This window comes from Pipistrellus hanaki (assembly GCF_964339955.1).
Source record: "Pipistrellus hanaki genome assembly, chromosome: 14".
NCBI lineage: Eukaryota > Metazoa > Chordata > Mammalia > Chiroptera > Vespertilionidae > Pipistrellus > Pipistrellus hanaki.
In genome coordinates this window covers 53718685-53735234 of record NC_140516.1, presented here as the reverse complement: position 1 = coordinate 53735234, position 16550 = coordinate 53718685, and the positions used below count along the sequence as shown (strand labels likewise).

Here is a 16550-nt window from a genome sequence, read left to right as displayed (position 1 = left end):
AGGGGCCTGTGTGTTTACGGACCCAGACAGTCTCCTCCATAACCATCGCCGTGCTCAGTCCACATTCATGTCGCACTCGGGCGGAGTCACACCGCGGCTGCTCGGGATGCCGGCGCTTTGGCCTCTCACTGAGCAGCCTGCCAGCACCTCTGACAAACACCCACGCACACAGCTGCACATCTGCTCCGCAGAAGCAGAAGTTACTTCAGGTTTGTGCGCTTCAAGAAAGCCATTTTGTAACTGACTCAGCAGAACTTGTCCTTAAGAGGCCGTCACAGGGCTTCCACCTCTTCCTGTCAATCTCTGTGGGAATCCCTTAGACTTTAGAGACGGCCCAGGCCCTTGGCCAAGCTGACCGTCTGGCAGCTCCCACTGACAGCAGCTTGCAGCCTTCCTGAGTGAGCTCGCAGCCAGTCACAGGACATGAAGCAGTTGCAATGCCTTTGCTTCCACATAGGTGAGGTGTCCTTTCACCTAGGAAATCCCTATGTTAGCAGCTGTTCCCTGTTCTGTGGGTTTGTCACGGATACAGGTATTGGAATTCCTTAAGAGTTTTTAAAGTTCCTAACAAGTTTTGCCTTGCTGGGTGACTCAGTGGTTGAGCATCGACCCGTGCATCCAGGGGTTACTAGTTCGATTCCGGTCAGGGCACTTGACTGGGTTGTGTGCTCGATCCCCTGTAGGGGGCATGCAGGAGGCAGCCAATCGATGTTAGTGTTTCTGTCTCATTGTTTCTCCCTTTCACTTCCTCTCTCTCTCAAATCAATAAAAACTACATATATTTCCGTCTCTCCTGCTTTTAGATTGTTCCACTGAGTCAGTCTTCCAACATGTACTGAAGACTCTGTATTGCCCAGTAGTAGCTCTGCCCCAAAGCCAGAAATGATGACTACGCCACCGTCCCTGTCCACAGGGACATGCAGAGGCCTGGGTGGGCTGGAGGGAAGGAGAGATGGCAGCTCAGCCGCACGTGGCGTTAGGTCCCGGGAGCGGGTGTATGTGGCGGCTGAGTGTGGGTGACAGTCGTGCTGACTTGGCTGGAACGGTGTCTCTGGCCTTGGAGCCTTGTCTCGGGGTTGCCGGGTACCCACCCTCGGGAGAGGGCTGGACGGGACGATGAGGTGAGTGGTGGGAACCAGCCCTGCCCTCGGAGTCCTTGGTAATGGTGGCTGTGGTCGTGTGAGCACTCACAGAGGCACGCACACTGTCAGCAGTTCTTACACGTGTTAGTGTTATGTAAGCAGACTAAGCTGGAAATTCTGTGGTAAAAGGGTGTCTGGAATGCTGGTTGCAAAATCATTCGTTTCCCTTCCTGTTTTAGGTACCAAAGCAGTCAGACGCACAACCTCATTCTGAAAATGCGAGCCGCCCGGGGGACTGTGGGAAGAAGCAGGTGTCCTACCGGACGGATATTGTGGGCGGGGTGCCCATCATCACGCCGACACAGGTAGGCCAGGTGCTGTGCGGGAGGGTTCCTCACGGGTGATGTCAGGGCTGCTGTCAGACCTGAAGCAGTGCGGCTCCTGGCTGCAGGAGTCTGCGTGCAGAAAGCGCACGTGGTTGTCTCTGGTTTCAGAAGTTATGAGAACACTGATACCAACGAGGATGTGGGGAGATTGGTGCTCACATTGCTGGTGGGAACGGAAAGTAGGAGGCCCCCTTTGGAAAAGCGTTTGGCAGATTTTCATAAAAATAAACTTGTAGTTAATTCATGACCCAGCATTTACACTCGTAGGCAATAATGTATTGAAATGAGACGTATGTTTATATAGAAACCTGTACATGCATGTTCATGACAGCTTTATGCTAAGAGCCCCAAATTGCACCTAACGCCAAAGCTGTTTAGCGGGTGAGTGGTTAACAGCGGTCAAACCAGGCGAACTGCTCAGCAGGAAGAGGGTGGGCTGCTGGTCCAAGGAGCAGCCGGCTGCATCCCCAGAGAACGTGCTGGTTAAGAAAGCACTTTCACAGGCCTCCCGACTCTGCGTGCATTATATTCTCTACGGTAGGCTGGGAAGATGGAGAACAGGTTCGTGGCTGCTCAGGAGCTGGGCAGTGGGCTAGAGAGGGAGCTGTGGTGGTGGTTACCTGCATAGGACGATGCACACGGACATGAGTGCGTGTCAGTCCGTGGAATCCAGCCTCCCCCCCCCCCCCCCCCGCCCCCCAGTTGCTGGCACCGGCTTCCCTCTGGCATCCGGGATCTGGACTTCCCTTGCAGCCTCGGCTTCATCCAGGACAACCGGTCTAATTACCATATTATGCTTTTATTATTATAGATTGCTTTTAGAGAGGGAGGGGGAGGGAGAGAGATGGAAATGTCAATGAGAGAGAACATTGATCGGCTGCCTCCTGCATGCCTCCTAGTGGGAATCAAGCCTGCAACCTGGGCAAGTGCCCTGACCGGGAATCAAACTAGTGACCTCTTGGTGCACGGATCGATGCTCAACTACTGAGCCACACCAGTGGTGGCCCTTCTGTACATTCTTAAAGTACCAGGTGTACCAGTTAATGCGGATTTTTATAATCAAAGAAGACACGATAATTTCAAGAGAAACATCGAAAGTGCTTTGTTCAAAGCAATGTCCATCGCTAGCCACACATTTCCCCCATCTTGCAGGTAATTTGTGGGTACTGTCCCAATAGAACTTTTCTTGTTCTGAGGCAGACTATTCAGAGAACCAATTTTCAACTTCTTTGTACGTTTTGAAATGCTGCTCAGAAAGTGCATGTGTCATGCAAGGTCTGGTGAATACAGCATGTGGGTTAATACTTCCCGGCAAGATCTTTTAATGTGTCCTTAACTGGTTTTGAAGTGTGTGATGGTGCGTCATCATGAAGCAGAATTACTTTGCCGTGTCTTCTGGCACATTCTGCTCATTTTATGATCAAAGCGTGATTCAAATTGTCCTGGGCATTCTTTGTCTTTCACATCGAAATCATCACTTTTCAAGCGTTTAAACCAGTGTTCACAAGTGTCTTGAGATGAAGCATTTTCACCATCAGCTTCCTGAAGTATACAACAACTTTCAGCAGCATTTTTCTTCAAAATTGAGTAATGAATTAAAACTTCCTGCAAATGCTTTTTTTTTTGTCATGAAATTTGACATTTTTAAGTGTAAAAATATCTATGATGTTAACACTTTCAGGAAATTTGACATGAAGTTTTGAAGCTTGCTGTTAATACAACAAAATAGCATACATATCAAATCTCATATACATCAACATACGTGTAAATCCATCTATTGAAAAAAACCTGCATTATTAACTGGCACACCTGGTAACTTCCTGTGACTATATAATTATTTCAAAGTAAAAAGTTAAACCCACTGCCCCATCCCTCACACAGAAGCGCTGGTGGCCGGCCTGCGTGGAACAAGAGGACAGGCAGGTGCGGGCAGTGAGGGACAGTTACCATAAAGCATCACAAATCAGCTCCACATTGTGTTCCTGACTCGGCTGAGGTGGAGCTGACGATGTGCTAGGATGGCAGCTGGCCTACAAGTCTTCCCCTTCTTAGATTCTTCAAGTGTTTCCGCCACAGTTCACACCGTCTGTTCTGTGAGCTTCGGGCACAGCGCACGCGGGTCGGCATGTGCTTAACGTGCCCCTGAGCTGGGCCCACAGGTGTGGGAGCCGAGCGCCAGGAAAAGACGTTCTCTTCTGCTTCCCTCCAGAAGGAAGAAGCCAGCGACTGTGGGGAGAGCGCTGACAGAAACCACCTGAAAAGGTCACCAAGCCATGTCCCCTACTTCCCCCCGAAACCGCCCTCCGACAGCGCCGTCATCAAAGCCGGCTACTGTGTCAAGCAGGGAGCCGTGGTGAGTGCGGGCCGATGCGCGCAGAGGAAGTGGGTTCTGCACGGACCTGCAGCGAGAGCGCAGCTGCCGAGTGGTGGGGGCGGGGCTGTTCTGGGGCCTCTTCAGGCAGAGCTCTGGCGGCTGGGCTCCGTGAGCAGCTGGGCAGTGTGCGCAGTGCCCTGGCCGCCGTGGATGTCCGTGGCCTGCCGGCAGTTGTATTTGCTCCGGGAAGTGTTTCTGTTGACCCTCCCCCCCGGAGAGGATCACGGTGTGGGTGTTGTCTCCGCACCCGCTTGGTGCCGGGCTGGCCTCCGTCGGAAGCTCCGTGGCCTTGGCCTCCTTAACCCCTCAGCCTCCTGGCTTCTCTGGAAGGGAAGTCACATCACAAACCCCTCCGAGGTGGGAAGGTGTGGGTCTGCCCGCCCAGCACCGGTCCTCGGGAGCACCGGCTCTGCTAGCCCGGCCGTGGAGCCGGAGGAGGGAGAGCCGGGCGTCAGCGTTCTGGCCTCGCAGCACCTTCCTCGGGACCATTCTCTGCGAGCTAAACCTTTAGGATTTCATAAGAAAGTAAACGTTTTCCAGTGAGAGAGACGAACCCCCTGAGGGAAGAAAGACTGGCACCCTGCAGGTCCCGCGACGTCCCTCACTCAGCGCAGCTCAGCAGGGAAGGTCTCCGTCCCCACGTCCGACCTCCTCTCTCAGCTTAGGGGACCGGGGTGCGGCCTGGCAGGGTCTCCCCTCAGGCTGTGCCGCTGGTGTGGAGCCTCTCAGACCTCCTTCCTCTGTTTTCCTCTGGAGTCCGCAACGCCAGCTCCTAGAGACGCTGAAGTGCGTTCACAGAAACCACCTGTCATTGGCAAAGTTTGTACAGAAAGGTTCGCTTTATTGATATCTGTTGTCCTGCCAGTGAGTGCACAGTGCCCGCAGGTGGAGACGTGTGGTGTGGTTTCATACCGTTTCCTGTTCTTGCTCTCTACCGGGTGAGAGCATTTGTTTTGTGGGGGTGGGGGTGGGGGCGGGGGCGAGAGGATGGGGAAGTGCCCCCCCCCCCCCTTTTAAACTTTTGGAGCATTGAAATTATGAAGCTCCATTATACAATCATGTTAAAAGCTGAGGCCAGGACTGTGCTTGAGTTAGGAGTTCAAGGCCTGATGGTGAAAGAAATGAAGTCGGTCTCTCTCCCCCAGGGGCGGGCAGCGGGGGCTCCTCGTCCTGCGTGCCCCGTGGCGGGTTCGCTTCAGAGCAGGTGGTGGCTATCAACATCGGGCCTCTCAGAGGCGTCTCACGTCCGTCTGATCTCTCGTAGATGAAGAACTGGAAGAGGAGGTACTTCCAATTGGACGAGAACACGATAGGCTACTTCAAGTCCGAGCTGGTATGTCGCTTTGTCATCAGAGTGCTTTAGGGGTTGGAGGATCGTTACACTGGGGCGGTTCTTCAGGCAGTGTCTGTGCTGTCAGCCTGTTTTCTCCGGGCACGATGTGAGCATGGGGTTGGAGAGGAGCGCTGTGGTGCTTGGTGGATGGTCTCTGCTAGATGGATCGTAAACGGTCGCAAATGAAAAGATGGCATCTTCAGAGACTTTCACCTTCAAAGGGTTGAAAACATCAGAACCCCTCAGTCTGCAGTTTCCTTCGGGGCTGGAGGCGGAGGCAGCAGCGGAAGGAACTGGGGCTCAGCGTCAGCGTCAGCCTCCGGTCCTGCCGTCCGCCCTGCCCTCCACGTTTGCCTTGGAAGCAGATCACGTCGTTTCTCCACACGAGATGGTTTTGTTCTGTCCGAAGGAGGAATCAAAGATTGAAATTCCCGCTCCTCAGTTTGAGTAGCATCCTTACTTCAAACACGACAGGCCCGATGCTCGAAATTCTTGCAAGTGGCTCGGCCCCCGCAGCCCGGCCGCCCTCGCCGCCCTGGCTTCATCCGGACCGTCGTTCTGCTGTTCCGTCTAATTAGCATATGAGCTCTTTATCATATGGAATCCTTGCCACGTAACCCACGTTTCGCAGTAGCCTGACGGGGACACTGAGTGCAGGTCTGTGCTTCACACCCTGCCCCTCTTCCTGTGCGATGGGACCTGTGAGGGGAACCACGTCCCTACAGGGGCAGGGCATACAGCGTTATCGTCGGAAGTTATTTTTAGATGAACTTTTGTAAAACCTTAAAGATTGTGACTTTAAAAGTGTTCGGCTGTGGTTCCTCGTGCCTGTAAAATAGCAGCTTGTCAGGTCAAGCTGTGCTGTCAGCGGCTTGCGGTCAGTCTGTGATGGAGCAGTGTGTGTGGTGGTGGCACTGTGAGGGCCTGTGTCCGGGCTTCTGTCTGGTGGTGTAACCGTGGGTCAGGTGCTCACATATCTAACCTCAGGTCCCTCAAGTGAGTACTAGTGCCTGTGTGTAGGGTGGTGGGAAATTCCAGCACATGCCCTGGCACCAAGGAACGTTGGATGAATTGTGCTTAAAATAGTGCATTTGTATAAAAGTGTTCGTCTTAAAGCACTCATTTAGCCAAAGTGTGTGGGTGTCACTGCCTGGTTCCTGCGGGCAGTATTTGGCTTATTCTGATGCTGCAGACTCAGGAAGTGACACGGGTGACCCGGGTTCATGTGACTTGGGTCCCGGGGTCAGACAGCCGAAGAGGCTTTTACGAAGAGACGTCATGTCTGTTTGTCTGTCTGCTCTCCCCGCAGGAGAAGGAGCCTCTCCGTGTGATCCCCCTGAAGGAGGTGCACAAGGTCCAGGAGTGCAAGCAGAGGTGAGCGCCGTGTGCTGGCGCCCGCACAGCCTGCAGGCGGACGGCGTGCTGCAAGGGCGTTTTCTGTGTTCGTGTCCTGCTCACCTTCTTACAGTTGCCGTTTGCTAGATCTTTAAAACCCTCGGGTTAAAGGATTGAGATTTTTTTTTGTTTGAAAACTAAAAATTAGGAGTCAATCTTAAGCTTATTAATGAAAAGGAAAAACGTCCGTGTGGACAGCTTCTGTCCTATTTGGCAAGTTGGTGATTAGCATGTTAGTATTCCAAGGTTGTGCAGAACAGCTGTGTGAGGCAATGCCGTAATTGTGCAGTGCAAACTGATTTCTTCATGTTAAAAACTTTAAATTTTAAAGCAGTTTTTATGTACCTTATTGAAAATACACATATAATTCCCTGGCTGGTTTGACTCAGTGGATGGAGTGTCAGCCTGTGGACTGAAGGCCTCCGAGTTCGATTCTGATAGGGTTGTGAGCTCCATCCCCAGTTGGGGGGGGGAGGGGGTAGTGAGGGGCGTGCAGAAGGCAGCCAGTCAATGATTCTCTCCCATCATTGATGTTTTTATCTTTCTCTCCCTTTCTCTTCCTCTTAACTCAATATAAATATATAAAAATAAGTACAAAATAAAATATACATATTACCATATAAACTTTAGTGCAAAAAGAAGTTGAAAAAATTGATAGCTTGGCTTTGTTAAATCAGTATTTTACCTCATACTTATTTTCTTATTTATACACTAGAGGCCCAGTGCATAAAAATTGGCCTGCACTCTCACAATCCAAGACTCCTCAGGGGATGTCTGTTCCCTGAAGGATCAGGCCTAAACTGGCAGTCGGACATCCCTCTTGCGATCCAGGACCGCTGGCTCCTAACTGCTTGCCTGCCTGCTCTCCCCTAACCACTTGCCTGCCTGCCTGCTCGCCCCTAACTACTTGTGTGCCAACCACTCATCTGCCTGCCTGATCGCCCCTAACCACTTGCGTGCCTGCCTTATACAAGTTATACAAGTTAACATCATCTGTCTTGGAACCAAGATATTAAGAAAAATCCAAAAGTTTATTTGGTCTAAAGCAATCTTGAATCTAAGAATTCTGAACAAATTCACTGTCACCCCTAACTGCCTTTGCCTTAGCCCCCACCGTCATGGCTTCATCTGGGAGGTTGTTCGGCTGTCCTGTCTAATTAGCATATTACACTTTTATTATTATAAATATTTGGTATTGGGTAAATAAATGAAAAAAACTATCAAACAACTGCTGCTTAAGACTTGAAAATTTTTTGTGTTAACAGTGACATAATGATGAGGGACAACCTCTTTGAAATTGTAACATCATCTCGAACTTTCTATGTGCAGGTAAGATACTTAAGGTTATAGATCCTCTTCACTGGAAATTAATAATTTTAGAGGGACATGAACTTGTAGGTTATAAGAATAAGCAAAACACAATGACAACTGCCTCTAGTTTTTTAAAATCGTTGAAAGTATGACATATGTCCCCCTTTGTCCCCATCAACCTGACAATTCATCACAAAGTGTTGTGTGTGAAATCATTGGTAGGTCGTGTTCAGCAAACGAGGGTGCTCTTTGCTGAGAGTTAGTTGAGTAGAACTAAGTAGTGTTTGGAGGAAGGGAAATCTATTTTACTTAGAAGCTAAGTGTGTACTTTGAACTCAGGTTACTTTGCACATATTTTGGAATTTTGGTGCATCATTTTTTGTACTTTTGTAAAATTGATACATGATCAGAGTGGGCAGTAGAGCTTAGGTTTCAGTGATGGCAGACAGGCATCTGCATCTAAGTTTAAAACAGACTCTTAGCTCATCGTATTAATCAGGTTGGAATTTTTAAAAAACAAGATTTGTTTTTCTTTTATAAAACTTACATATGCTTATTGCAGAACACTTAGAAATTATAGAGAAATGTGAAGAAAAGGGTGGTTTATAAAACACACAGAATCCCACGTTCAGGCAAGCATTCTCTTTTTAGTGCCTTTCTGACAGCATATGTTTGTGTAACAAGTGGAGTCATGACATATCGTGCGTCCTGGTGGATGGCTCAGTTGGACCGTCGTCCGTATCCCAAAAGGGTTGTGGGTTCCATCCCGGCTTGGGGTGGGTACGGGAGGCCCCGATGGGAGCTTCTCACGTTGATGTCTCAGAGTGGAGGCCGTTGATCCCCCAGCTCCCGGCTGGGCCTTAGACCTGGAGCCGGGGAGGGAAACGGACTGAGCACGCCCTCTCTCCCCAGGCCGACAGCCCCGAGGAGATGCACAGTTGGATCAAAGCCGTGTCCGGGGCCATCGTGGCGCAGCGCGGGCCCGGCCGGTCGGCGACTTCTGTACGTGTCCCCGTCCCGTCACGCTTCCTCTCTCTCAGCCTCCCGGTTTCCTCCCTGTGAGATTCACTCACGGTGACTTCCCCTCCCCCGGGGCCTGCATTTCCCATGAGCTCCCCGTGGCGGACGGATCCGTAGCTCCTGCCGCGGTGTCCGTCTCCCATGCACTCGGGACTGGTGGAGGCTCCCTGCCTGTGTCAGGTCCTCCTGGCAGTCTGGTTGGCACAGCAGCCAGTTCTTAGTGCCGGTGGGGCCTGGCCAGGGAGGGGCTTGGCCAGGGAGGGGCCTGCAGCCGCTGTGCTCAGCTTCCGGCGACGGTGAGCACCGAGCGGCCGGAGCCTCTGCCCCGATGGCTCGCAGGCGGGTGTCAGCTCAGGGCCTTCCCAGGTTCTGCCTGCCAGTGGAAAGGCTGCCTTTGTTTACCGTCTTACTTAGCCTGTGGTAGTGTCTCGGGAACGTTAAAGCAGCTAGACACGCTCAGACAGTAAGAAGAATGTTTTAAATGTGACTTCCCTCGTCCGGTACAGCACAGGAGTAAGGTTTACTTCCAGTCCCGCTTGGTCTCTGGGCTCCGGTGGGCGGAGGGTGAGGACATCGCAAGGTGCTCTCAGGCCTGCAGGACGTGGGCTGATGAGGAACATGGTCACATGATGCCTTTCCCTGGTGTAACGCGGCCTTCTTTTGTTTTTTAATAGATTTTTATTTAATTCAGGGAGGAGGAGAGAGAGAGAGAGAAACATCAATGATGAGAGAGAATCATGGACCAGCTGCCTCCTGCAAACCCCCATTGAGGATCGAGCCACCTGGGCATCTGCCCTGACCAGGAATCGAACCGTGACCTTCTGGTTCACAGGTCGACGCTCAGCCCCTGAGCCACGCTGGCCGGGCGGTAACATTGCCTTTTAATGCTTTCCTGCTTGTAGTCACCACAGACCAGTTCGTACAAATCTACCTTCCTCCTCTTTTTTTTTTTTTTTTTTTTTTTAATTTATTGACTTTTTTACAGAGAGGAAGGGAGAGGGATAAAAAGCCAGAAACATCGATGAGAGAGAAACATCCATCAGCTGCCTCCTACACACCCCTACTGGGGATGTGCCTGCAACCAAGGTACACGCCCTTGACCGGAATCGAATCCGGGACCCTTCTGTCCACAGGCCCACGCTCTATCCACTGAGCCAAACCGGTTTCGGCTACCTTCCTCACTTCTTAATCACGCCTTCTCCTGCCCTCTCTGGACTGTCCGAGTCCCTCCCCGGCGTTTCCCGGTCACCGCTGTGCCCGTGGCCTCCGGTCGCTGTGGGATTCTGCAAGCATGCTGCGGGGAGAGAACGGGAGGGTGTGTGTGCTGGTGGCGGGCGCGGACTGTCCGCTCAGCTCCTCTCGGTAGGTGGACTCTAACCAGCTTTGCACTGTGTTCCAGATGCGGCAGGCCAGGCGGCTGTCGAACCCTTGTGTTCAGAGGTACACACCCAGGACGGGGGGACGGGCACGGATGTGGGCGCGCACGTGCCTTCTCACTCCCTACTCACCGTCCGTCCTAGGAAGTGAGCTAACAAACTGCCTCCTGCAGTGGCCGTAACCTGTGACACTAACAGCCCTCAGGTCGGAGGAGCAGAAAGATAGCGAGAAACAGCCTGGCCGACGGAAAGGCCGTGGGCGCTGTCGCCTAACACAGCTGGCGGAAATGCCAGTCTCAGCGCCCGTGTTTTCTGTTTTACATTTTCATATGACACCACTCAGCACGCATCCTCGTCCTAGCGTGTGCAGCCGTGCATGCCCGGGTGTCGGACGGACTCTGCTGTAGTTTGCATGGCACTGAGTCTCGGCGACCTCCTGCCTCCCGCGGGCATCGGTCCCTGGGGAACTGGCAGCACTTTGTTCCCGGACCATGGGGTCGGGGACGAGCACAGCGCACTGGGAGCTGTGCCGAGGCCTGCAGGTCTGAGGCCGCGGAGCGAACTGAGATGGCAGTCACACCCGGCCACTCCCGCAGCTTCCCGTGTTCCCTGACACCTTAAGCCAGACGAAAGCATGACATTCAGAGCTAGACACGCAGGTACACAGCGAGCACAGGCTGTGCTCGTGTCGCAGGACATTCAGGCGCTGGGCGCGTAGAGCGTGTGGCCGACCGCGTGCTGCCTGACCGCGGGCTTGAAACGAAGCAGCCCAGCTGAGCCGGCGCTGGGCGGAGCCGTGCCCTCGCCGGCAGGCTGCGCCTTCGGGTGGCTCCCAGCGCCCGCGGGACGGGCTGCTCCTCAGTGAGGGCGCCGCCACGCTTCCCTCGCTCTCACGCACCTGGCTTGGAGGACGTGCGCACGCTTGCTGCATGGCTCACGCTTCTGCTCTGTGTGTGTGTGTTGTTTCTCAGAGTAAAGCCTCACGTGAGCTCCTGAGGGTGTGTGCGTGACTGACCGTGTCTGACCCCACTCCCTTCCAGGAGCAGCCCGGTGGCCCCGAGCCCCGGCCCGCGCCCCGAGCCCCCGCCGCGCATACCGCCGCAGCTCGCAGCAGCTCTCTGGTCTCAAGCTTTGCCCTGGAGAAGCGAGGATTTTGCGAGTCTCTTGCCAAGGTCAAGCCAGGGAGCTTCAAGGTCCAGACTGTCCCTGCAAGAGAACCAGCTTCCAAAGTGAGCGGACGGGCCCTGCCCGCCCCGCCCGGCAGGAACGGCCCTCGGGAGGGCCAGTGCGGCCCCGCGGTCTTGGACTTGGACTTGGACGACGCGAGCCTGCCGGTCAGTGACGTGTGAGCCGGACGCTCGGCAGCCGCCGTGCCGGCTCCCCTCTCCTGAGGCTTCAGCCAAAGATGACGGTCACAGGCCTGCACAGCCTGCCCCCGGCCTCGACGTGCTCCTGAGCCGGTGAACCAGGCCTGGGCGCAGCCAGCGCTCAGCGGCGCCTTTTAGAGGAAAGAAGCGGAGTCTCCTCTCGGCTGTCCCACTGGTCGTGCGGCCTCACTTGGGTGATGAAAACGTGCGTGTGATGTCTTTTCTAATGAATTTGATCATTACATCTTTATCCTCTTAAAACATTAAAAATGCTTATCAGTTATCTCGGTCATTTAAAAAAATTGCTCCTATGACTTCCTCTTAGATGATCAATATTGACACATTGTTGCTGGTTAATGTTATTGAATGAAAATTGCCAGACCCAGATACCTAAGCCCCCGATGTCTGGTGCTGTGATCCATCCCAGGGTGCGGGCGGGTCTGACAGGACAGGCTTGGCCCTGGGTCTCCAGGTGTGTGCGTCTCACCCAGAGGGTGTCCTGGTCTGTTGGGAGGGTGTGAGCTGTGCTGGGTGGAGAAAAGGGGAAAGTAGATTTTTTAAAAGCTGTCTATTGGACGTCTGTTTGAAAAAGGTTAAATAAGGCTGCAGTAGTCATTGCTGAATTCAGCGGAAATCATGTGGAGACCTGGTTTTCCTATGCAAGTTTGTACCATGTTCTTATTTCTGTGTTGGGTCCGAGGGAGACCCCAGGTTCATATGTAAGGCCTCCTCCCTAGTTCTGCGATTGGCCTCGGCTGTCACCAACAGCCTCTACTCCAGTGCCTGCGGCCACCTCGTCACTGTGCTCAGTCCTGATGGGTTTAACCCTGTGCTGAGTGCGGGAGACCAGATGCTGATGTGCACTGCCTGTGCAATGTCTGTGTTCCAGAACACACGCCAGTCCACACTGTCCGGGGTCGAAAACGTAACAAACGTGAGCGCCTCTGCAGAGCGCTCCGCCCGCCCGAGGCGCTGCAACACCCTCGGAGCAGGTGCCGCTGGCAGTTCCTCGTTCACATTTGCTTTCAGGAAAGACTCTTGAGTTCACATGCTGCTATTTTTGTGACATTTTACCATTTACCAGTCCTGTTTGTTCTGAATTCATCCTGTCCCGCGTCGTCCCCTCATTTCTGAGATGAGTTCTCGTCTGAGAAAGAGACCCTGTGCTGCGGTGGGTGAGGTCACGGTCCATGACACTACTACAGAGCGCACCTCCTCCTGACGCATAAGCTGGCGTCGTTCACGTCGGTGTAGTTTCCTTCTCTGCGGCTCCGTCCGAAGTGATGGAGGGGAAGGTGGTGAGCAGCTCTCACTTTCTACTCTTTGTGCTGGCGGCCCCGCGGCCCCAGCGCCCTGGAGCGGGCGTGGACGACGGGGCTGCGGCAGGGCTCGGTACCACCTCCGTGTCCCATGTTTATTTCTCATATTTTGATGATTTGATGTTTTTCATAGTGACAAAATACTATCTATTTTGGATCTTTTTATGGAACTACCCTTGTACTCAATAGCATAGGAAAACATTCTTGTGATTTTGGGGTCTTCTGATATTTATCTCAATACTTTTATAATAATATGAAAATTATTTAATTATTTTAAAGCATATGCTTTCTTTGTAAACATGTCACATCTGAATTGTCAGGAATTCCTTTGAACACCTTACTGTTGGCTGCATTTTTCTGTACATGTAACATGCCTTCTTTCAGAATGGGGACACGCGTGTGCCTCCCAGCATTTACCTGTACACGCGTCTGTACAATCCCGAGTGGGACAGTGTAACAAGGAGAATAAACCGCTGAGAACTAATCCACGCCCTCCTCCCGTGTCTGGCTGTGCTCTGTGGACGGGAAGGCGGGCGGTGGTGCGGCTGATGAACGTGTGGGCTGAGGCAGGCTGCCGGGACCCTCGAAAGACACTGCACATGGAAACAAGTCGGGGGAAAGCGCACACATTGTGTTCAGTGAAACGTGGTCTCAGAAAGGTGCCCGTCGGCTTCAGAGCTGGGTGGGTGGCCGGGGCGTGCTGTGCAGCTGCGTGGAAGACGATGTGAGGCACACGGATGCCAGGGGCTGTGGGCGCTCGTCAGGGCCTGCCCTACGCCAGGCGGGACGGACACCCGGTCAGCAGCGGACAGGGCGTTGCTGTGTGACGGGCATCTGCCACGGGCACCTGTGGGGCATCTTGGTGAGCTGGTGCCGCTTCCCCTCCCTTCCTAGGACGTGTGCAGGCTTTTTTTTTGTTTTTTTTTTAAAGAACGTTCTAAACTTGCTGCTTTTACAAAAGAAGAGGTCCCGTCCTCAGCCTCTCACTGGTGGCTGTGTTCGGGACTTCCCCCCAGGGACCCGGGCAGAGCCTGGGACTCCGCCAGGCAGGAAGTGCTGTGTGCCAAGGGCAGTGCTGGCGCTGAGTCCCGGCTGGCTGGGAGTCTTCCTGGCCTGGGGCAGGGTGTGCCAGCCCACACGGACCCTGCTGGGAAGCACACTTGCAGAGTCTGCTTTCCAGTTGCAGCCTGTGCATCTCAGACCCAAAAGCATTCGCCTTGTTCTCAGATGATTTTTGAAAATTGTATTCCAAGCTTCACACAGGACGTGAAATAAAAATATGGCTAAGTTGGGGCTAGCATTGAATTTCTATTGATAAAATCATAGTATCCCATTATGACACTAGAGGCCTGGTGCATGAAATTGGGGCCGGCGGGGCGGTGTCCCTCAGCCCAGCCTACGCCCTCTCACAGTCCGGGAGCCCTCGGGGGATGTCCGACTGTGGGCTTAGGCTCACGGGGAGTGGGGAGGCAGGAGGCTGCTGCGGAGGCAGAAGCTCCCACCACTGCCATAGCACTCGCCGCCCTCGAGCCTGGCTTTTGGCTGAGCGGCGCTCCCACAGAGCACACTGACCCCCTGCATTGAGCATCCGCCCCCGGGGGGTCAGTGTGCATTATAGTGACCTGTTGTTCCGGTTTATTTGCACACTAGCCTTTTATTATATGGGATGGGATGTTTAAAACGAATGATGCTCTTAGTCATGTGGTAATGGCGCCACCTTCTGGTTGTGTCATTGCTAAACTTAATTGGGCCCTGCATCAACCTGAGCCAGGAGGAGGTCAGGGTTCGATTCCCGGCCAGGGCACATGCCCCGGGTTCCAGGTCGATCCCCTGGGGCGGGGGTATGGGGGGGGAGTGTAGAAGGCAGCCTACCAATGATTCTCATCATTGATGTTTCTATCTTTCCCTCTCCCTCACTGAAATCAATAAAAATATTTTTAAAGAAATAATAAAAGTAAAGCAATTGAGGAGTCACTTTATTTTGCTCATAGAAGATTAGAGAAGATATGCAAATTACCTCTTTAAGTTCTTTTTTGAGATCATTGTACTCAATTCAATAGTTACAAGGAAACCTCAGAGCTCTTGGTCAGTTTTCCCAAGGATAACATTGAAAAACGAGTAAAATAGAACCAGCACATGGACCCGGATCCCGTCAGGACCCCAGGCATCCGTCAGCACAAGGGGCCCCCACAGCTGCCCTCCTGTGGCCCCCACTGCCAGACCCATGCCCCAAATCTAGTCTAAAACCCTGTCTGTTTTATACCGAGGTTTGGGTGCAGATCCACCCGGATTTTCTGCCTCGGAAGAAGTCCTGCGGATGGCCCTTTGCTTACAGTGCATTCCCTCCGGATTGTAAATGGGTTGGATTTGCATTCAATCTGCTTTGAGCGTTTTCCAGAGCAGTGCTTGTATTTCACAGGGAGAGGTTTCTGTACACACACTTAAGTGTGATATTTGAGAAGCAGTCATGGCTGGTTTCACCCTGGCACTGGCCGTGCAGACGGTGCTTGTCGCCTGGCGTTTTCCCACCAATGGGGCCCCGGTCGAATCTGCATCTTGAGGTCACAGTGCCCAGCACAGGGGAGACCTAAGACGAGGGCGACCCCACCAGGAGTTTGCAGAGCTGCAAAGTGCAACACGTTCCTGGCCGGAGTGGCTCCGTGGTGGAGCGTTGACCTATGAACCAAGAGGTCATGGTTTGATTCTCAGTCAGGGCATATACCTGGGTTGTGGGCTCCATCCCCAGTAGGGGGCGTGCAGGAGGCAGCTGATCCATGATTCTCATCTTTGATGTTTCTACCTCTCCTCCTTTTCCGAAATCTATCTATATATATAAAAGCCTAAGCGACTGTTTTGCCCAAACAACTGGTTACAATGACACACACTGACCACCAGGGGGCAGACACTCAATGCAGGAGCTGCCCCTGTGGGTAAATGTGCTCCCACAGCCAACCTCCTGCAGTCCCTGCCCCCAGCTGGCTGGCCCCCATCGGCCCCAATCACTGGCCAGGCCGAGGGACCCCACCCGTGCACGGATGTGTGCCCTGGGCCTCTGGTAAAATATGTTTTGAAAACAAAGTGCAACACGTGATAAAAATCAGGCCTGGAAAACTACAGTGGCCTGCAGATGACACGTGGGGACGGGAGGTCCGAGAGGGAGGGCGAGGCTGAGGTGCTGCCGGGACTCAGCAAACACCGTCACACAACAATGGGTTTGAAAATGCCCCTTAGGACTTGAAGGGTTCGTTGCTTCCTTCTCTCCCAAAGGGGCATTCCCGGTCACCGGTTCCTCCTGCAGGCGGGGACTCTCAGGAGGAGCCTTTTTCACAATCTTTTTTAAATCCTCACCCGTTGACGTTAGAGAGAGGGAGAGACGAACAGAGACATCGATGTGAGGGAACATCCGTTGGTTGCCTCGTGCACACGCCCGGACCAGGGCCTGGGCCGGGAGGAACCTGCAGCTGAAGGTCAGCGCTCTGTCCACTGAGCCACACCAGCCAGGGCTGCGCTTCTTTCCAAATGTCCTTTGGTCCAGGGACGTCCATTCCGCCGTGACCTCCCCACAATCCCGCTCGTTGCCTGGGTCC

General features: G+C 53.3%; 1 protein-coding gene across 2 annotated transcripts in view; it reads left to right on the top strand.

Annotated features, from left to right (window-relative positions):
• Nucleotides 1-13447, top strand: part of PLEKHA1 (pleckstrin homology domain containing A1) — a 28700-nt gene extending 15253 nt beyond the window's left edge. The window contains exons 6-13 of one of the 2 annotated variants that reach the window (XM_084904580.1): nucleotides 1322-1447; nucleotides 3678-3821; nucleotides 5107-5175; nucleotides 6485-6549; nucleotides 7836-7899; nucleotides 8794-8883; nucleotides 10301-10341; nucleotides 11318-13447. In XM_084904580.1, coding sequence (XP_084760706.1) covers nucleotides 1322-1447; nucleotides 3678-3821; nucleotides 5107-5175; nucleotides 6485-6549; nucleotides 7836-7899; nucleotides 8794-8883; nucleotides 10301-10341; nucleotides 11318-11510 — 792 coding nt within the window. In that variant the 3' untranslated portion in view covers nucleotides 11511-13447. The remainder of the gene's footprint in view (nucleotides 1-1321; nucleotides 1448-3677; nucleotides 3822-5106; nucleotides 5176-6484; nucleotides 6550-7835; nucleotides 7900-8793; nucleotides 8884-10300; nucleotides 10342-11317) is intronic. The other variant, XM_084904579.1, reaches the window with a different exon arrangement.
• Nucleotides 13448-16550: the final 3103 nt, after the last annotated feature.